At 53.8% G+C, this 21407-nt stretch overlaps 2 protein-coding genes across 2 annotated transcripts in view; both read left to right on the top strand.

Annotated features, from left to right (window-relative positions):
- DMRT1 (doublesex and mab-3 related transcription factor 1) overlaps positions 1 to 6463 on the top strand; it is a 62089-nt gene extending 55626 nt beyond the window's left edge. Inside the window, exon 5 of the mRNA XM_075411163.1 lies at positions 6324 to 6463. Coding sequence (XP_075267278.1) covers positions 6324 to 6463 — 140 coding nt within the window. The remainder of the gene's footprint in view (positions 1 to 6323) is intronic.
- A 3687-nt stretch (positions 6464 to 10150) lies between these two features.
- On the top strand, positions 10151 to 17335 carry DMRT3 (doublesex and mab-3 related transcription factor 3). Its single transcript, XM_075411592.1, has 2 exons — positions 10151 to 10598; positions 16371 to 17335. The coding sequence occupies exons 1-2, from the start codon at positions 10151 to 10153 to the stop codon at positions 17333 to 17335; spliced, it is 1413 nt and encodes a 470-aa protein (XP_075267707.1).
- Positions 17336 to 21407: the final 4072 nt, after the last annotated feature.

The following is a 21407-nucleotide window of genomic DNA, read 5'->3' as shown; positions in this document are numbered from 1 at the left end:
TTCACGAAAGGAAAATGCTTTGGCTACTGGGGAGAAGGCACCACGAAGAGCAGCTCCCGTCCACCCTCGCACCAAAAACCCAGGCACGCTGCGGTGGTGTGCCGGTGCCCTCGAGCTGGCGGCAGCGGGCTCGTTCTGCTCCCCTTCGCCCTGCGTGCGTGGCTGCGCCGGCACAGCTCTGTGTGTGCGCAGGCGGAACAAGCGCACGGGCCTTGGCAGCACGCGGGGCTGGCACGCTGGCTGATTTTCCCTTTCTCTGAAAAAGGAGGTTGAAGGAGTTTTAAAAAATGGATTGTACCTCTCAACTTTGAATCTTTAAACATTGCTCCCTATTGAGAGTTTAATAGTTTTTTAAATGTAAACACAGGAAAATATTTGCTCTTCAAGCATGAATCCTCCTGCTTTCTCACACCACTGGAAGTGTATTACTCTTTTCAGTCCATTGAATTCCAGGGATCACTCACGTTAAAAGTCAATGCAGTTTCCAGTGTCAGAAGATGTAAGGTTCTGCATTTATGGTTGGAATCCCTTCTCGCTTCTTTTCCTGTGTGATATTAGCTGAAAAATTTTCAGATTCATATGGCTCAAAAGTATTCAGGTGCTTTCCCAAGGGTAAAAGGTAATTAGATCAAGGAATGGTCTTTAAAAACTGTCACAGACCCAATTCTGGTACTGTTATTTACACAGATAAGGGCCGTGTAACAACAGTGGGAGGATCAGCCGCAAGCCTCAAACGGATGAAACTCATAGACTTAAATCAAAAAGAACACAGGTTTTGTTTCTTTGAACTTGGAACTTCTACGTTTTATTGCTGTGTGATTAAAACACCGGAACAGAATTGCTCATTTCCTTTTTGCTGCCTTTTTATAGCTACAAGTCCCAATCCAAGTATCTTGCTCTTATTATCAGCATTGCACATATACTCACTGCTCCTTGCTTGGCTTCGGTGACGCTGATTTACTGCAGTGGAAGTCTGTCAGAGTAAGCAGTGCAAGTTTGCATACAGGAGTAGCACTCTCAGTAGTGCCAGGTTGTTTTTAAAATCTTTGTGCCTGTCATTGCATATCCCTGTGCACATTCAGAGACCGGCAGATGTAGCCCAAATTGCCTAACTGTCAAAACTGTGATCAGTTTGGAAGTCAGTGGAAAAACAAGCCGTGTCGTTAAGATCGGTGCTTCAGACGCTGAGGCAGTTTGTGAGGCCAGCCAGTTGGTGGCTGGAGCTGTTCCCATGTAATGGCACTTTCCATCTGAAGTTCGATTGGGATGTTTGATGAGAAATGCTGGAAGACTGATGGAGCTCCACTGGTCCCAAAGGCTGAGGAGCCACCACCCGACGTGCTAAGAAACAGTTGTGGGTGTCTGCCTACCAAAAAAGTTGCCCTCTCTGTCATTCCCCAGGTCTACACAAAATTAACACAGAGTTGCTGGAAAACGAAGCGGCATTTTTGCTGTTGTGAGGTTTTAACGCCCGTGCTGTAGCACGTTGGGTAGGGTTTTTGTTGGGATTCTTTCCATTTAGGAAAAAAACTTTCTGTAAGTTTGTCACAGAGATTTATAGATCTCAGTATTTAAAAATGGGCCTTTCCATCACTCCAGGCACATGCACACTGAAAATATTAACAAACCCTTGAAAATAAATAAGGCTCTTGCCCATTTGGCTACTCAGGAGTAAACAAAAAATTAGCCCCTTTCAACCTCAGTCACTTCCTTCATACTTCTGCCCGGAGCCTGGGAACACACAGATTCCTTACAGCACGTCCTAAATCTTAATACATCGGACTTTGCTAAATCAGGGCAGAACAAGGTTTCAGAGCCGGAGAGCTGAGCCCCTGAGCCAGCCAGCCCTGTGGAAGCCGCGCTACAGTTTGTTTACTACATAATGCAAGGTCCCTGGTGGAGAAGGAGGTGATTCCTGATGCCAGGTGCGGCCAGATCCAGCCACAGCTTGTGTTGTTGGCAGGCGTAAGCTAAGGTCCTGAATGACTATTGAGGATCTAGTCCCAGCACACGGGAGAGGTGCCGATGCTGCGTTTTCTGTAGGTGGTTTCCCCTTTCACCTTGGGGTGTGGACCTACGGAGCATCTCTGTTCTGTCATTTTGTGGTAGTCAAAGCACGAACCACTCCAACAGATTACTCGCCTGAGATAATGCGTGGTGTGTGCTTCAGATCATGGGATTGTGGTGCAGACTCGGCAACCCAGTGAGTATGTTTGTGCTGTGAGCCTGTCTCACCAGGTGAGCCAGATTCCCTTCCAGAGGAGCAGAAATGTTCCTCTGTTCCTCCAGTTGTTCTTCCTAACCTGCATGTTTGCATCTGGCTCAAGTCCTTGGAGCTCTTAGGCAGTGATGAAATCTCAAGCACAGGCAGCAAAGGAAATGAAGTGGAAAGACAAGTTGCATCCTCATCCAGACGCTGAGGAGATGTGACTTCTCATTGGACTCCACCGTCAGCCCCACTTACACACTGAAAAGGGAAGGTGGGGAGCACAGTGTCGGTGATCACCTGGTATGTTCTCATGGCAGGGAAGAGCTTGGCTCTTGGATCCCGCAAGAGCATTTCTGATCATGCAGCCCTTCTGGGTTTCAGGATTGGTGGGCTAGAAATACAAAGTTGTTCCCAACTGCAGGTTACCCTCATGCTGTTCTAGCCTGCTCTAGGTGCAAATCTGTGCCTTCCTCCAGCAGTCCAGCAGTTATGCAGGCCCAGAGGTGTTTGAGAGACCTGTTTGGCTGTTTGGTGCGTTTGACCACGTTGTGGAGGAATATGTGATGCTCCAGACCTGAATTCCTCTTCCTGTGTCATTAAACCGTTAGCATTATTTGCAGAATGTCTGAAAACTGTCGGAAGTCGCCCTCACCTCTTTGTCACTCCCTCATATCTAAGCACTGCATTGTTTTCTTTGTCTTTTAGCTAGGAGAAAATGTAGTGTGAGGTTAATATCCCATTCATCAAGTTAAAAAAAAAGTTTTATGTCAGATCTAAAATGATGTGATGTCCATCTACAAGAAGGGCTGGAAGGAGGATCCTGGGAGCTACAAGCCTGTCAGTCTGACCTTGGTGCCAGGGAAGGTTATGGAGCAGATCACCTTGAGTGCCATCACGTGGCAAGACAACCAGGTGATCCGGCCCAGCCAGCATGGGTTCATGAAAGGCAGGTCCTGTGTAACCAACCTGATCTCCTTAAATTACAAGGTGACCCGCTTAGTGGATGAGGGAAAGGCTGAGGATGTTGTCTACCTGGACTTTAGCAAGGCCTTTGACACCGTTTCCCCCAGCATCCTCCTGGAGAAACTGGCTGCTCATGGTTTGGATGGGTGTACACTTTGCTGGGTATAAACCTGTCTAGATGTCCAGGCCCAAAGAGCTGTGGTGATTGGAGTTAAATCCAGCTGGCGGCTGATCACAAGCGGTGTTCCCCAGGGCTCATTACTGGGGCCAGTTCTGTTTAACATCTTTATTAACGATCTGGACAAGAGGATCGAGTGCTCACTTAGTAAGTTCGCAGACAACACCAAGTTGGGTGGGAATGTTGATCTGCTCAAGGGTAGGAAGGCTCTTCAGAGGGATCTGGACAGGCTGGATTGATCGGTTGAGGGCAACCATATGAGGTTCAAGTGAGGGTCCTGCACTTGGGTCTCAAGAACCCCATGCAACACTGCAGGCTTGAGGAGGAGTGGCTGGAAAGCTGCCCAACCAAAAAGGACGTGGGGGTGCTGGCTGACAGCTGGCTGAACATGAGCCAGCAGTGTGCCCACATGGCCAAGAAGGCCAACGGCATCCTGGCTCGGATCAGGAATGGTGTGGCCAGCAGGAGCAGGGAGGTGATCGTGCCCCTGTGCTCGGCACTGGTGAGGCCGCACCTTGAGTACTGCATTCAGTTTTCACTACAAGAAAGATAAGCATTAGGACATGGGGAAAAGGCCTCAAGTTGCGTCAGAGGAGGTTTAGATTGGACATTAGGAAAAATGTCTTCACTGAAAGAGTTGTCAGGCATTGAACAGGCTGCCCGGGGAAGCTGATTCGAAGATCCGGTAGGAAAAACCCAACAGTACCATGTACACTGCTCAGCAGGTGTTCTGTATTGCGGCACTGGGCACACGGATTTCTCCTCCAGACGTGCGCACCAGACACCCTGTTGCTTCGCGTTAAATACAATCACACATGTAAATATTAATTATATTTCTAGGAACTAATTAGCATATGTAATTATCTTTCACGCATGTCTGTTAACATCTTTGGGTGGTCTTTGGGGGTCCCAAGATGAAGGCCCTCCTCTTCATCACGCTGTTCACTGATTGACATTTGTTTCTGCGCAAACTCAGTTCTAGGATCACGTACATCATGTCCTTCAGGGTGTTTGGCTCTGGTCTTGTTGCTCTCTTGGTGCCTCCTTATCTCTGTAGCTTGGTGTATCTGCGCTCCCAAGGCTGAGCTGTCTGGAGCAGAATTATTTAGGAGTCTCTTTTATCCCACAATTATCCCAATTATTTGCTGAGAACCAAGACCACTTTTGTTTCACTTAATTATTTTGTCTAACGACTAAGTGATAGCTTGTGCCCATGTCCTTCCACTACACTCCTTAATGAGAAAACAGGGATTAGTGTAACAGTTACATCGTTCGATCACTATGCATGCAGGAATACAAGTTACAGTACTAAAGACTACTAAAAACTAGAAAATATTAAGGCTTCTTTCTTATAGTTTCACGTTTCTTACAATCCGCTCTATCAAAGTGGTTGAGGCAGCATCCCTGGAGGTGTTTAAAAGATGTGTAGATGCGAAGCTTAGGGACATGGTTTGGTGGTGGAGCTGACAGGTTAATGGTTGGACTTGTTGATCTTGAAGGTCTCCTCCAATGTAAATGATTCTACAGACAACAGTAGTAGAGTCTGCTTTGGCAGGATGATCTCAGACCCTTGCTTTGACAGGACGATGCTAGAGACTTACTTGTCCCTAAAGAGACATCAAAGAGAGACCTGCATGAGGTGAAGGAGCCAGGTTCCGCGGTGCCAAAACCAGGAAGAACTCCCGGAAAGTAACAGAAGTCACTGTTTTATCTAGTCACAGGAAGGGCAGATGAGGATGATACGTGAGACCTCAACTCCATAATGTCTTTTCCATCTCTTGGTAACCAGCGTTGTGTTTAAAATAAGGACAAATCCGGAAGCTGAGCTGCAAATGGGAGTTACTGCAGAAACATACGATACTGCAGAAAGGGGATGTTGGTGGCTTTTTAATCGAGTGTTTCTTGTTTGCCGGGTGATGGGGTAAACCCAGATGGCTGCTGTTCGCTCTCCTTGAATCCCGTTGGGTTTGCGTGGCGGTGGAAGCCGAGCCTGCCCTTTTCTTTTCCGTTGCACTTCGGACATCCTGGAAGCCCCTGGAGTCTGGGAGCACGCGGGGCTGGAGCGCGGAGGGGCTGCTGGCTCCGGCGCGGTGGTGGGGCTTGGGGACAAGAGTTTAAGCCTCCGCTCTGTACTGCTTGTTCTTGCGCTGTTGTACTAGATTCATTATGGCTTCTGAAACACCAGCCATGGCTGTAAACAACGTTCTCTTTTAAGAGGTCGCAGGCTGGTAGTATTCTCCACTAAACAGTGAAATCCAGAACGTTGCAAGTGTTGGCGATTAAGGTGTCAGGGGCCCATGGAGCCCCCCCCCCCCCCCCGTGATTTAGCTCCCTCCGACTGCCTCGACGGCCGACGCGTTTTGCTAATTACATCATAGATTTTCGTATTGATGATCAGAGCCTGAATTAACAGGGGAAGCACCAGTGTTGCCCTTTCACTATTACCGTTGTACGCGGAGCCGTGGCAGATGCTGGCAGTTAGTTACACAAACATTAGTATTAACGATTGGCCGTTTGGAATTGGTGACAAACGGCCGCCCGCCGGTATCCTGAGCCTGAAACCAATCAGGAAGTTAATGAGGAGAGAAATTACCACTGCAGCTTCCCCTTAATTATATTCACGGTGGGCAGGAGGGGAGTGCTGGGGGTGGGATCTCAGCTCGTCTAAGGTTAGGAAGGTCAGAGACCCTTTTACGTGGCGTTTGTATCTACTGCGAGTCGCAAACGTTCCTAGCGCTGCGTTGAGTTTTAAATTCTTTAATACCTGTCCTCGGCCCTGGAGCCGGCCCTTAGGTTTGCATACCGCGGGGGGGGGGGGGGGGGGTGCGGACCCCCGGCCCGGGCTGGGACCCCCTTCCCTGATGGGGGACTCCTTTTCCCCAGGGAGCGGGGACACGCGTGGGTCCCGGCGGGGGGCTGTGTGGGGTGCGTGTGTGTCTCAGGCGCTGTGTTTTCTCTCCCCCCCCCCCGCAGTGTTTTCGCCTCCCAGCAGCCAGGACTCCGGCCTGGGGTACCCGTCCAGCAGCGAGAGCACCAAGGGGGACCCGAAGTGCGAGTCCCCCCCGGAGACCGACGCCTTCGCGGTGAGCCCCGTCCTGGAGGGCGGCGAGTAGGCCCGGCCCGGGGGTCCTGGCCCGGGGCAGGGCGGTGCAGCAGCCTTCACGGTTTTCTTGTTCTGCTTTGGGGGTTGGGGGGGTGGGGGGCGTTTGGGGTGTTTTTTTTTTCCTTTCCAGGTGCGGAGCGGGACGCCGGCCTCTTGCCGGCGTCGGGGGCAGCCGGGGGGGGGGGGCTCCCCCCCATGCAACCCCCCTTCCCGGAGGCGGGGGGAGCGTCGCCGAAATGCGGGGAGGGGGTCGGGGAGGGGGGCCGAGAGGACCGAGGGTGCTGCGCCCGGGTGGGGGGGGACCGGTGACCCATCGCTGGGGAGCATCGTCCCGTTACGTGTTTTTAGTGGCTCCTGGCAGGCCGGTGCTGCCGCTCGGCTCCAGGCGTTTTCTTCTCGTGTCGCCAAATTAACGTATTTTGCATATTACAAGTCGAGCGCCCTGCCTTAGATTGCGATCTAAACTGCGAGTAAGTAAGCCTCGAAAAAGTTACCTCGAGTTCCCGTGTTCGTTATTTTGTTAAAATCGGCTGGCGGTGTTCTTTTCCCGCGTTACAGAAGCCGACCCGAAATGAAACTAGTCTAGAAAAAAATTCATTGTTCTCTGTAGTTGCGGCTGCACCTGAAATAAAAATGTTATTGATGACTGAATTTTCTTGTGTGTATATTTGGTGAGCTGTATTAAAACAGAAAAAAAGAAATTACTTGTATTTTCTTCGCTCTGTGCTTTGAAAACATCTATTTGATTTCACCCCCATCTGTTGTAATCAATAACCTGACCATCTTGTTTTTTATTAAACGCACTTACTCTTAATTTCATCCACCAGTGGTTTTAGAGAGAATAATGTGGAGTTACCTATATAGGTTTGACATTATAAATCACTTCTTGAGGCTGAATCGTATAGCGGTATCGATTGATCCTGATATATCACAGAAATTTACTGTCACTTCTGTTTTCAATTAAAGATACAATCAGTCAGATAATGACTTAATTGGATTTTACAGAAGATTGAGTTTTATTGCCCGGTGCTTTACGAGTTTAGTTAAGGAAGATCATTTCATCACACTTGTCAGCCCGCTCCCGCGGCTCCCTGCCCTCCCGCCGCCAGGGCCCGCAGCGCCGGCAGCGAGCGGCTGCCCCCTCGGACCCCCGCAGCGACCCCTCTCCCAGCTGGGGGGGCGCGGGGGGGAGGGCGAGCAGCATCCTCTGGAGGGCAGGGCAGCAGATCCCCACCCGCCCGGAGCGCCAAGTTTTGGGGAGAAAAACCCCGCATCCGGCGTCGCGTGAACTTGAGGGGGGAGCGGGGTTCTCCGTGGGGCACCCGGCAGAAGCGTTTGCCCCTAAATAGTGAAGTTGGGGTGCTCGGGGTGCTCCCTTTAGCTCCCTGCGGGGGGGGGGGGGTCCCCCCAGGAAGCCGGGGGCTCCTCCGGGGGAGGGGAGGGGGGGACACGAGGCGGTCAGCCCACCCCTGCTCCTCCGGGTCTCCTCCGAGCGGGGCTGGCGAGGTGTGCGGGGACCCCGCCGGAGTTTCCACGGGCTTTTAGTTTGGTTTGAGACGGGGTTGGGTTTTTTTTATTTGTTTTTGGCTGCTTTCCTTCTCGCCACACTGCAGGTCGCCCCTTCCCCAGCGTCTCGGACGGGTCGGCGACCGGTGCGTTCCTCGCAGCCAGCGCTTTCCTCGACGGGCGGCGGTGACCGATGGTTTGTGCGGAGCTCGCAGCGGTACCCGAAGTCGGCCGTGGAGTTTTGGCCCCCGCCTGCGAGCGCAGCCGCGTTCTCCGCCCCCCCCCCCCCCAGGTTGTGTGACAGCGGGGACCTTCACGGACACCCGGAGCATCTCCCCGAGTGGCAAGACCCCGCGTAACTGGCTCCTGACGCGGGCGTGCCCCAAAATCAGTTTCGGCGAGCTGCAGCCGAAGCCGATCCTGCCGCTCGCAGCCCCGCAACGGTAGCCCAGCTCCCCGCCGACGCCCCCTCCCCAAATGCGTCTTCTACAGCAAGCAAACCCCCGTGTCCCCTCCCCCCCTCCCCGCCCTCCGCTGCCCTCCGCCCACCCGCGACCCCCGCGGGACAGCCGCGGAACGCCGGTGGGTTCGGGCCCGGTTTTGGCTTGTCACCTTGTCACCTTGACATTCCCTCCGCTGTTTTCCAATTAAAAGCTTAACAGCCCTGGAAACGGAGTTCATGTGGCGCGGTTCGCCACAGCCCGTTCCCCTGAAAAGCTTTCTGCTGGGATCCCATTATGTGCTCGAATAAACCTTTTCTGCGAGCGGAGACGGGGGCCGGGGGCCGCCCGGTGTTGGGTTGCGACAGGCTTTGAGGCGGGGGACGTTTTGCTGCCGCAAGGGCGAACCTGGCCCTGTGGGGAGGTGTCGTCGATCACAGGGACGCGGAAAACCCTCCCGTCAAACGGGAGGGAAGGGTGACGGCGCCGTTATCAAATGAGCGCTCCGACCCCAGCGCCCGGAGTGCAGCCGGCCCCTCTCCTGCTGTCGGGGGGAGCAGGGTTCCCCACCGGCACTGGCACCCCGCTTCTTCGTTTTTGGGGGAACGGATTCCCAGGAGACGGCTGCGCGCCGTCTTTTGCGCGCCCCCCGGCGATTTTGAGACGGTCGGATATTTATTTGGAATATTTATTTGACGAGACATCCCGCGGGGTGGGGTGGGGGGCGGCGCCGGGCCGCTCTCCGCACCGGACACCGTTCACAGCGCGGCTCCCGGTTGTTCCGACGGAGCGGGCATCCTCCCTCGCACCCCGCACAGGAGAGAAAACGTCTCCCCCGGTCCCTCTTCCCCTAGGAGCAGAAAAGTAATTAGGAAAGAACCAAGTAATGAAGTATCGCTCAAATACCTTCACAGCACACGCCGTACCGGTGCGGCGCGGGCAGAGAAATGCTTGCAGGGAGTTTGTTTCTCCCCCAGCCGATATTCCCCTACCTCCTTTGGCTGTTGTGTTACATTCGGGTTTAAACTTCTCGCTGCCGGGTTGGAAATCACCCGCGTCTCGGCCGTAGACCTCCCCGCGGCCGGCGGTGCGGAAGGCTCCCGCCCCGTCAAGGAGGCTGCGAGCAGCTCGGCTGCCCCCGACCCGCACAAGCCTTGCTGCAGCCCGGTGCCCGCCTCGGCCAGGGACGCGGGGATCCCCCGGCCCCGGCAGCCGCTTCCGGGCGGCTCCTGCTCCGGGGCAGCCCCAAAACTTTGGTAAAACTTTTGGGCTCGGGCGAACCACCCCCGCCCCACACACACACACTCCCCGCCCCTCCCCGCAGCACCCACGCACCGTGCCGCCCCTCGCAGCGTCCCGGGGGGGGGGGGGGGGGGGGGAAGCTCCTAAAAGCCCCGTCGGGACTTCAAGACCCGTGAGCCGCTCGGGGGGGTGGCATCAGCCCCGGTCCCGGCCCGCTGGGGGCCGGACCCGCTCGGCCCCCCCTCGACCGCTCTCCTCCCTCCCTCTTCCCTCCGTGTCCCCGTCGGCGAGGGGCGGGCGGGGGGCGGGCGGAGGGGCTCGGCTGGGCTTTGCGGGGCGGCGCGGGCAGCGGCAGTGTGGCTCTGGCCGGCGGCAGCTCTTTGCCCGCCGGTGCCTCCGCGGCGGCCAGGGGCCGCGCCCCCCCCCCCCCCCCCAACCCCCCCTTCTCCGCTCCCCCGCTGCCCCCTTCCCCCTCCGCCCCGGAGCCGGCCGCGGCTCCTCCCGCGGGCATGAACGGCTACGGCTCCCCGTACCTCTACATGGGCGGCCCGGTGTCGCAGCCGCCGCGGGCTCCCCTGCAGCGGACCCCCAAGTGCGCCCGGTGCCGCAACCACGGCGTGCTGTCCTGGCTGAAGGGCCACAAGCGCTACTGCCGCTTCAAGGACTGCACCTGCGAGAAGTGCATCCTCATCATCGAGCGGCAGCGGGTGATGGCCGCCCAGGTGGCCCTGCGCCGGCAGCAGGCCAACGAGAGCCTGGAGAGCCTCCTCCCGGACTCCCTCCGCTCCCTCCCGGGACCGCCGGGAAGCGCAGAGCCCCCCCCCCCCGCCGCCGCCCCGCCGCCGGGACCGCCGCCCTGCCCCGCTCCCCCGAGGGCCCCCGCCGAGCTGGCCGCCGCCGCCCTGCGCTGGGCCGCCGAGCCGCCCCCCGCGCTCCCGGGGCCGCTCCCCAAGGCAGGTGAGGCCGGGACGGGTCGGGACCCCGGGGTGGGCGGCGGGGAGGAGGGGGGAGCCGGGCCCGCTGCTCCCCCCGGGCTCGCAGACCGCCGCTGCCGAGCGGCTCCCCGACGTGCGGCTGCGGGGCCCCCGGGGAGCGGCCGTGCCCCGCCGCTGTCGAACCCCCGCGTCCCTCCGGGTGGGCTCCGGGAGCGCGTCCGGGACGAAACCTCCGCGGGGAGCTTCGGGGGGGGACGCGGCGCCGGGAGCCGGGGGGCTGCGGGGCGGCGGGGTGGGGGGGGCCGCGTTCTGCCTGTTCCCCTCCCGGGGCGGATCTCGGCGGGCCGGGGGTGCCGGCCCACGAACTGCCGCCCGCGACGGGGCCCCTGCGGGGTGGGACCAGCCGGCACCGCAGGTTTTCGGACTCAAACCCGGCATTCCGGGCCCCCCGTCCCCGCCACGCACCCGAGCGGTAGCGGGCGGCCTTCTCCGACGGGGATGTCCGGCGGCCCGCTCCGCTGGCCGAGCGGCGGCTGCGACGAGGTTTTACCCGGTGCCCCGGGAGGAGAACGACGAAGCCGGGGGTCTCCCGCCCGGCTTGGCTCCTCACGGCTCGTTGCCGGGCGGCCGGCGCCCCGCGGGGCGGTGTGCGGGACCGGGAGCGGGACTGGCCGGTCTCTGTCCGAGGGAGCCGGTGGGGCCCGGTTGGGCTCTGCTCCTCTGCCTCTGGGTAAGACACGGCCCCGGTTGCGGTGGAGGTGCCGGTGGTCGGGGACCCCACTTCCCCTGCCTGCCCCTCCCCGGACCCCCCATCCCTGCCCCGTTCCCCAGGGACGGGGCTTTGACGTCCTTCCACCCCCCGAATTTCGCCTGGCCGGGGCGGGGGAAAGGCCGGGGGGAGAAGAGGAGAGAAAAAAACAAAATAAGGCCGGCTTGGCTCCTTCCAGAAAGTGAAACAAATAAACTTCGCCAGCAGGATATAAATCTGGCGGGTAAGAACGGTATTGACTTGCACGCCCAACTTTTCTTCCCCCTGATATATGAATTTCCCAGCTTAAAAGATTACAGTAATCACGAGAGGACAGTGTAAATCGAATCTGATAGCAATAACTTTTGGGGAAGGTCAGGCTCAAGTGAAATGTTACCAAGCAACAGGCGTTCTGTTTGCAAAATACAATCAAAGTGTATTGATGAGAAATTCTTCCTTGCCAGCCAGTCAGCACTTTCCGCTAACAGCTTGGGGGGGGGGGGGGGGGGGGGAGAAAAAAAAAAAACACATAACGGAGCAGATCTTAATAAATCAAAACCCGCGGCGAGGCCGGGCTGGGGGGGACCGGGACCGGTCCCCGCTCTCCGGGAGTTACTGAGGGGTTCCCCCCCCGCCGCTTCTATGAACGTGGCAATGCGTGAGGGCAAAGCGGGAAACGATCTCCTCCGGTGGTCCTCCTGCTGCCGGCCCAGGCGCCGTTTGCCCGGGTAACCTGCTTGTTCGCAGCTCCCTGCGTGCTCGGAACGGCGCGGCTTTCTCTGCATCTTCCCTGCCTCCCCGCTACCTGTGCTGAAACCGTCCCCAGAACAGAGGACGGAACTTTCTGCTCCCCAGCCCACCCCGTTTCTAACACCACCCCCCCCTCCGGTGCATGCATCTCCTGGGAGATTTTTCGGTAGGGAGAAGGTGTTTCCCGATGCGCGGTGGAGGCAGATCCGTTTATTTTCACTCCTGCCCGAACCGGTCGTTTCGGTGGGGCAGCTGCAAAGTTCCGTTCCGCGAAAAAAAAACGCTCCTGGGAACAGCCCCCGCTGCATCTCCCTGCGCTGACCCGGAGTGGATTCCTCCTCCCGATAACGTCCTCACCAGCATCCATCTCCCACATCGGCGCGTGTTACTTTGCTCTGCCCGAGTAACAGTTATCAAGGCTCACAAACAATTAACGTAACGATGTATGGACTCTTCGGTTAATTTCAGAGCCAGCGGCTTAACGCGACGCAGCAGTGCCGGTTCGGGAGCGGCGACCAGCCGCCCACGGAGTACTTGGCACCTCTGGCTGCAGGAGAGAAAGTCTGGAGTGAAAGTGATTTAAAAAACCCGAACAAACGGCAGAACGCACCCCCGCTTTCCCCAAACCAACGAAAAAGAGCTCCGCAGCCCCACAAAGCCCCCCGCAGGTCTTACACGACCTTAGCTTTAAGTGGCTTTGTGCTGCTGCTGGTGTCAGTCCGTCCTCATCCCGGGGATGTTTCGGGCATCCGAGAAAAATCTGTGTTGCAGAAAGAGCTGCCCTAACCATCGAAGTGCGAGCTGCTCTAACGGGGCGCCGGCGGGGGGAATGCCGAGGAAGCAAGTTCGGTGCCAAAGTAGCATTACACCAAGTTTTCCGGACAAGTCACGAACGTGAGAACAGCTTCTCGCTCTCACCCGTCTGGCGTTTATTTGTCTCTTTACACACCGTCCGTAACGCGTAAATAGGCGAGGGAAAATTTGAGTGCAAATAGGCAAGGAAAAATTGGAGTATAAATAGGCGCGGAGAAACTGGAGTATAAACAGGCAAGGAAAAATTGTGGCCCGCGTCGCTCCAAATTCGCGGCGGCGTTGTCTGTTTTGTGCGGGTTTTTCCGCGGAGGCACGCAGGGTTCCCCCGCGGCACGGTGTTCCCTGCCCGTCCTCGCCCTGCGTCTCCGCAGAGCCGGGGTGTAGCCGTCTCTGCGTGAGAACGGCTCGGTGGATATTCGCCATCCTCTACACCAACAAGGAGACAATTTCCCTGGCTTCCTCAGGGCTGGCGAAGCGAATGCTTGAATGCAGGCGATATGAAATAGGAAAAAACAAACAAACAAACAAACAACAAAAAAACCCAAACAACAAGCAAAACGCAACAACGAAACCTCACAAACGTAAAAAATCTCGGAGGACCAGATTTCTTTTCTTAAAGCCCGGAACATCCCCACGTGAAGCTTCAGAGCGGTGCAAAAATTACGTTTGGCGAAGAGCAGCGGGCTGCGTGTTCTGAACACAGAACTGATATTTTTGTACTTGAAAATACAGGTATTTGGGATTGATACTTGCGTGCGATATTCCTACAATTCGGTGCTCGCCGAAGGGCGACGCGTCCCCCCAAAATCTCTGCTTCCGTAACGATGGAGGCTTCGTGCCCACCTCAAACGGACCAAGAGCCCGGTCCCGGTGGTCCCTGACCGGCGGCGGGGGCAGCGCCCCCCCCCCCCCCCCCCCCCCCCCGCCGTGTTGAAAATAATCGTTATTCGGGATCAGGGAGGGTATTAGGGAAATCTAGTCTGATTCTTCTTTTTTTTTTTTTTTTTTTTCTTTTCTTGTTGGTTTATTTGGGTTTTTTCGTTGTTTGTTTGGTTGTTTGGGGGGGTTTTTAGCATGTTTTAGCTCCCCAGTGATGCTTATTGTCAGCCCATAAAGATACACTGAAAAGCGCGGTGCTTCGGCAGTTCGCCCTGCCTGCATGTGGTCTGTTTGGCGATCTTGGGTGCCACAGCGCAATCTGTTTATGCGGGAATTAGGACCCTCGTCTCCCTGACGTGCCTCCCTGTCTGTGGGAAGACGGGCACGGAGGTAATTAGCTGTCCTCAGGCTGCCCGGTGAGCCGTCCTCGTGTAGATTGCTCGAACGCAATTATCCTTTGCATCCTGTCCTTAGTAACAAACGCATGATAAAGAACATGTGGAGGGATTAGGAGGGAAAAGTAGTGTGAGCCGCACGGTTTTCCAGGTAGTGGATGAGCTCTGCCAAGTTCTAACCAGCTCCCCGAAAGGACACGCGTTTGCAGCTCGCTGCCGGCGAACAGGCTCTGCATCGCGCTCCGGCTGCTGCGGAGGGGAGCACACACGCATCGCCTGCTCCGCGGTACACCCACGCGAGAAGTCCCTGCCGCTCCGCTTGCACCGGGCAGAGAGATAACCGATACAAAAACAGGTACCGGCAACAGGTTATCCTGCTAAGAGAGCAGGGTGAGATCTTCATCAGGGCATCTGTGTCCTTCAGCTCCACTCCCACGCTCATCTTCCACAGCCCAAACTAGCAGCATCCCACTGCTCTGTAGGATGGCCCCGTCACTTCTGCCTGGCACAGCCATCCTTGTGAGGAGAACCTCCTTCTGCCACGCTGGCCGTCCGGCTGTGCTCTGCCGGGATCTTGGTATTAATTTATTGCCCCCGTTCTGGCGATCGTAGCGTCTTCTTGCTGAGTGCAGACTTGCTCAGACCCCAATTCCTTTCTCAAGGTGGGTAAATTGCACCAAGAGAGCTTGTCTCGAGCTGGTCTGTTCAATGCTGAACTTAGCCCGCGGCATGGGGAAATGCCCTGCCTGTTCCTGGGGTGAGAAGCAGGCAGGGCCACTGGTGGTGAGCAGCGAGGCTCAGGTGCTTGCGCGCCATTAACTTGTTCCATCTCGACTGGGCAGGGGTGGTCATCAGCACATTTTGGGAACCTTTGTTTGCTTCTTGTAGCTTCTTTACCTAGTTGGGCTGTTCACCAAGGGCTTGGGAAACCAAGTGAATAGTGGGGTTTATTTCTGCAGGTGGTCTTTCACGTATGTGTGTTCAAAAGCATCGCCCTGTGCAGTCAAAGCAGGCTTGGTCAGCTGCAGCTTGGACAATGACCCGTTCCCCAGACACTGATGCTTCCCAGGGAGGTGCTGTATGAGGGAGGCCAGAGGAACAGCATTCTTGAGGAATGACCATTAACAGTCTCCAGCAAGTACATTGTCCCCCTTGCGCACAACCTGTGAAAGCCGTCAGCCTTCCTTCCATTTTCTTCTCTTCTTCTTTCTGACAAGCAGTCTCATTTCAAAATGTTTCCCCTACTCTGGCCAGATGTTGCCAAAGTGACCAGGGATTTTGGATGTCCCTATTTTTGAGTGTCCATCTGGAGACAGAGTGGTCAAAGGGCTTGTTTTCATCCCTGTACCTCTTGCCCTCCTTGCTTTAGCACGCAAAAAGCAAGGTACTTGGAACAAGTGACGAGAGAGATTGTGGAGTCTCCATCCGTGGAATTACTTAAAACTCTGCTGAGCAGGGACTGGAGCAACCTGCTGTGTATTTTAGGTCACTCCTGCTTTGAACAGGAGGTTGGACCAGACACCTTCCAGAGGTCCTCTCCAAACTGGATTTTTCTAGATTCTGTGCTCTAACAGGCTCCAAGGCAGCAGCTGTGCTCCAGGGTTTGGAGGAAAAGACTGTGATTGTTACTGGGGAAGGAACCAGTTTCTACAGACCCAGAACCGGAATACGCAGATTTATCTGAAGACTTCTTTAACCTTCAGCCGGGAGACATGACAGAGTGGTTCTTCCAATGCTGTTGGACTTGCAGAGGGAATTGTGGTCTCCCAGATGCCACCTGGATGTCTTCAGTTCATGGCCAGTGAGGTGGTGTTAGTGAGGAACTGCGGTATAGAAGTGCTGAAGTTCCCCTCCGAGAGCTTGCACTTGGGTGGTGTGTTGCTGCCTTGTAACCTGTGAGAGAGGATTGATAGAGCATATTTGGCACTAGCAGAAAAATGACCACAGCTTCTTTTCTTGCAGATGGGAGAAGGAGACAGATATCTATAAGGTGACATAAAATGCATAGACCCGGTCCCACTATTCTTTTGCAATTTTGTTCTCACAAGACATTGCAAGAAGACTTTAATTTTAGCGGTACCTCTGTGAGAAATGTTTTTTTTCCCTCCTAGGATCCTGCTCTGTTCTTGTTAAGAAGACTGTATTTTCAAATACCTGTAAAAGCTTTTGACTTCAGTTTTTTGTTAACTTCCCTGCCTTCTCTTTGCAGACATGAGTGAGGAGCGGCTGGGTGATGCCAGCGGAGCAGACAATGCCGAGACCTACAGTGACAAAGACACAGACCAAAGGAGTTCGCCAGACATGACTAAAGCCAAAAGTTGCTTCACCCCTGAAAGCCCTGAAATAGTTTCAGTGGAAGAGGTTGGTTATGCGGTTCAGAAAAACGGTGGAAGCGCAGAGAGCCGTCCAGGCAGCCCCAAGTACCACCCAGAGCAGAACCACCTCCTGATAGAAGGTCCTTCCGGCACAGTTTCTTTACCTTTCAGTCTGAAAGCCAACAGACCTCCGCTTGAAGTCTTGAAAAAGATCTTCCCTAACCAAAAGCCGACTGTGCTGGAGCTGATCCTGAAGGGGTGCGGTGGTGATCTGGTGAGCGCTGTAGAGGTTCTCCTGTCCAGTCGCTCTTCAGTGGTCAGTGGGGAGAGAACTACTGCAGAATCGGATGGTCTTGTTTTGCCTTCCAACGGGCACATTTTTGAACATACGCTGAGTTCGTACCCCATCTCCTCTTCCAAGTGGTCTGTGGGCTCAGCATTTAGGGTTCCCGACACGCTGAGGTTCTCTGCCGATTCCAGTAACGTCGTGCCAAACCCTCTGGCCGTACCTTTGCAGCACCCTTTCCCTCAGCCACCACGCTACCCACTGATGCTGAGGAACACTCTGGCAAGAAACCAGTCCAGCCCGTTCCTGCCCAATGACGTCACCCTGTGGAACACCATGACGCTGCAGCAGCAGTACCAGCTGCGGTCCCAGTACGTCACTCCTTTCTCTGGCAACTCAGCCAGCGTTTTCCGAAGCTCGCCCGTCCTTCCGTCCCGCTCGTCAGAGGATCCTAGGATCTCAATCCCTGATGACGGGTGTCCTATTGTGTCTAAGCAACCAATTTACACAGAAGATGAGTATGATGAAAGGTCTGATTCTTCAGACTCAAGAATACTCAACACGTCTTCTTAGAGTGACATGTGAAGAGATACTTGCAGTGCAGCTGAACTACTGGGCCCTGGGAGGAGGCACACGTACTCTACGAAATCCTTGCAATTGCGTTAAAAAGTGACTTTGCTTGGTACTGTACTATAGCAATAAAGACATAACTTATTTAATTTCTTGCACTTCACTGGATAATGCCAAATAGCAATACTCTGGCTTTAGTGCTGAGTGTGTGTTACAAAGCAAGACTCTACGGCTGTCAGTTATGGGACTGTGGAAGACTCATAATGGAGACAGAAGCCCAAGGTCTACTTTGTTCCTTAACTCAGAAAAATGGGGATGTTAAACTAGAATACTTGAATGCTGTTTTATAAGAGAGAACTCCTCAGGACATAAGAAATCAAACAAACGTAGTTCAATTGCAAATGGACTAAAACAAGGACCTTACAACCTCACGCCAGTGATCATCCTTGCAGTGAAAGAAAACGCAGAAGAAAGAAACACGCACATGAAACTAGCATGAGCTGCTTCTGTGCCATCTGAGCTTGGACACTTCTAGGAGAAATAATATTAAGAGTTATTCTTTTCCCATGGCTAGGTTGAAACGTGTAATGTCAGTGAAAAACCAATTACAGCTGTGAATTGCATGAAGTGTATTGTGAAATGAACACAAGATTAAACGTTGTCAGGTTAATGTAGCATGCTAAGGACTCTAGAAAAATAAACTAAGATGGTGATCTTGGTTTATGTCATTTATACTGGGCAAATAACATTCCTGAAGATAGAGAGCTGATTAATCCTCAGCTGGGGTTGAAATGTCCAGCCCCAGCAACTGCAGACACGGGAAGCCTCTTCTTCCAAGTCCCGGTTCCGCGTCCCTGCCTTGTAGCTTGCAGCTGGGATTAGGCAAACATTGTCATCGGGGAAGCTGCGGTCTCTTCAGTGTGTACTGCAGACACTTCCAAGCTCAGCTGGGTACTTGCTACAGTCACGGCAAGCAGACAAAAAGGCTCTCCCGATGCTTCAGAAGCGTCTTTTTTTCCTATACTGTAGAAGTAGAAAAAAAGGAGGTAGGATGTAATAGCAGGCATTTCTGTAAAATAATGTTTAGCTAAATGGCAGCTTCCCAGAATCTAGAAAAGTAATGGTGTGAACAATTTATTGCATGTTTGCATGCATTGATTACGCTGCATATCTTACATGTGTCAGATTAACATTAGGAATGGCTTCTGATAAGGAATGTGACTAAATTAATTGTCCACTTAGAAGTTTGTTAAGGTTTTAGTGCAATTTTTTTCAACCTTTCACAAGTGACCGTGTCGGCTCGACAGTTTTCTTTTCCAAAGCACACCTCTGAATGCAAACGAAACGGCTATCAGGCCCGCCAGGCGCTTGGATTAGTCCCACACCTCAAGAACACTGAGGCTGCCTGAAGTCGAACTCTAAAGCAGGTGGGCTTTAACACTGTAATATATATCAGGCATGTTATCTGGTGTCATTGCTGATACGAGTGCCTGTGTTCTCATTTGGCATTTCATATATTATAAGGTTTGTGCACGCTTTATAAGGATGCTGAACATGCACAAAGAGAAGGAGAATAAAATAATTAGTTTGTTTTCCTTTGGGGATAAATGAACAGAAAGATACTTTTTCTCGCATAATTTTCCAGCCTTTACAGAAAAGCAATTTGTTGGTAACGCTGCAGAGTAAAGACGTAAAGGCAGGGGGAGGGAGGAAAGGAAATAAATAGCTTTCCTTATGGAAGTGTAAATGTGAAAACATCTGGAATTTTCATAAATGCAGAACAACAGTTTTGTACTGACAGATTTGCCTGCACTCACATGGCAGTTGTAAACAAATTAATCTTTCAGCCACTCCAGAGAGAAAAGTAATAGGTAAAATGGGCTTGATCTCGCAAACAGAAAGGGATGAGGTAGAGAAATGCTGTGCTCCAACATTGTGGAAAAATCAAGTGTCAAAGGCTCGATAAGAGCAAACAGGTCCAGGAGCTCCCATTTTGAGCTCACACACCAAGCAGATTTCCCTCCACCAGAAACCTTTGTATAAACATCCCTGTACGTTGAATGATTTTTTTTTCCCTTTTTCTTTTTTTCTCCCCCCGCTACAGAGAGTAAATCGTCTCCAGCAGAAAGACCAAACAGTGGCAACTGCAGCAGCTCGTAGTGACCTTACACACTATGGCCTGTGGGCTGTCAGAGAACAGAATTTTGGCATCTTAGAACTGGGACACGTCTTTCAAAGAAACGTGACCCTTGGCTAAACCGGAGCAAACTGTTATCACTCTAAATGCTTGAGGTGAAAAACACAGATTTGGCGGTACCATTTTTTAACTAGATCTGTTTTCTGAAAAAGGAAACAAGTTAAAACAATCCTTGTCCCGTGTAAAATATCTTTTGACTCAGTCAGAGTTCTCTCCTTTTTTAAAACGAAGTAAATCTAAACGCTTTCAAAATCAAAAACGCAAGTTTTGGTCTTGAACAATGTTTTTTGTTTGACCGCACAGTACTTCGGCTATCCAGAAGATTAAATTTTTTAAAAAATTACGCATCGGGCTGCAAAGATATCTTTGCGAAACGACTTCATTCGCCCAGCCGTATTTCTCGGGCTGGCACCACGGGCAAACACAACTTCTAACCCTCCAGCCGCCCCGCAGCGCGGACCCCTCGGCGTGGTGGGACCGGTTCCGGAGACCCTCGCCGTGCCGGCCGGAGCTGCCCCCCCGCAGCGTGGGCACGGCGGGGCGAGGGACCCCCGGGGTGCCCCGGGCCGTGCCACCGCGGCTGCGGGGTTCTGGGGAAGGGCTGCGGGGTCCCGGGGAAGGGCTGAGCGTATGGCACCCAAATCTGGAGTTTTCCAGCTCCATCTTGTGGTTTTAAAAGAAAAAAAAAAAAAAAGGGTGTTTCCGTGCCGGAGCGAACGCTTCTTGTTGTGGGAGGGAGCAGCAGGCGTGTGGGTGAGGAGGGGTAAAGCCGGAGGCGCTGGTGCTCGGAAACTCCCATCGGAAAAGATTTATTTAAGCAACAGGGAAGACAGCTTGAACCTGGCGAGGTCTCTGCTGAAGCACAGAAACCAGGGATTCCTTTTCCGCCCCCCCCCCCCCCCCCCCTCCCTTTTTTTATCGGGTGCAGGAGCACCTGCGGCTTTCTCGGAGCGAGCAAGCTTCACCCCTTGCCCTCTGCACAGGTCCTGCTCCTGGCCAAGCAGCTGCCCGGGTGCTCTCTGGGGTGCCCCGCAGATGCTTTTCCTCTGCCAGGCAGGCGGTTTGACCCGAAACCGATGGGCAGTGCCAGGGGAAGCCGTCTCTCTCTGCCCACGGCTCCGGTTGCCACCAGCAGCGGTGCAGAGACCAGAGCAGTGCACTCTGCAGAGGCTGGCTGCTGCCCGGGAGGCACCCTCGTTAACCTCGAGAAGGTGGATAAGGCCAACGATGGTGTGAACAATAACAAGAATAGTACCTCCCTCAGAGGAGGGCTGTGGAGACCCCTGGTCCGACACTCGTGTTCTTCAGTGGCTCACATAGCTGTGGATAAGGGAAGAGTCAGAGTGCAGGGTAAGCACTTTGCAGTGAGTCTGTCCTGCCCCAAATTCCTCCCTGCCTTGCCTTTGCCGGTGGTTGTGCTGTTCCCCACGGGGGTCCCGGAGTTGTCCTCCGTATGGGCCCGAAGGGCCACCCCTCCAGCATTTGTTGGATTCTTGGTGAACAGGCTCACCTCACATTTGTGCTGACACCTTTGAAAAATGACTTTGATTCTCTCAGTATACTGTTTCAGTGATTCATTCTTTATGTGCATTTACTCAGCGGACGTGAGTGGGGAAATAAGATTGATGCTAAATTTATATGTTAATTTTAATATTGAAGCTATCCTGTATTTGAAGAATAAGATCAATTCTTCAATTTCATTTCTTACGTGATATTGCATATTGTTATTACTGGAAAATAAAATTATTTCTGAATGCATACTATCCAAACTTCAATTTTAGTGGACATACAACTCTGAAGCATCATTCTTCTCCCTTCCCTATAACAACTAACTTAATACAGTATTTTGACATTCTCGCGCTAGTATACCACTGGAAG

Source organism: Opisthocomus hoazin, chromosome Z, assembly GCF_030867145.1.
Source record: "Opisthocomus hoazin isolate bOpiHoa1 chromosome Z, bOpiHoa1.hap1, whole genome shotgun sequence".
In the NCBI taxonomy this organism is placed as follows: Eukaryota; Metazoa; Chordata; class Aves; order Opisthocomiformes; family Opisthocomidae; genus Opisthocomus; species Opisthocomus hoazin.
The sequence above is the reverse complement of the archived record's forward strand: the minus strand, read 5'-3'. Positions and strand labels throughout refer to the sequence as shown.

Excerpts from the sequence above, each read along its gene's own strand:
- DMRT3 (XM_075411592.1), top strand. The coding sequence starts at position 10,151 with ATGAACGGCTACGGCTCCCCGTACCTCTACATGGGCGGCCCGGTGTCG. Across the intron at positions 10,599-16,370 it reads GGGGCCGCTCCCCAAGGCAG|ACATGAGTGAGGAGCGGCTG; the intron begins GTGAGGCCGGGA and ends TTCTCTTTGCAG.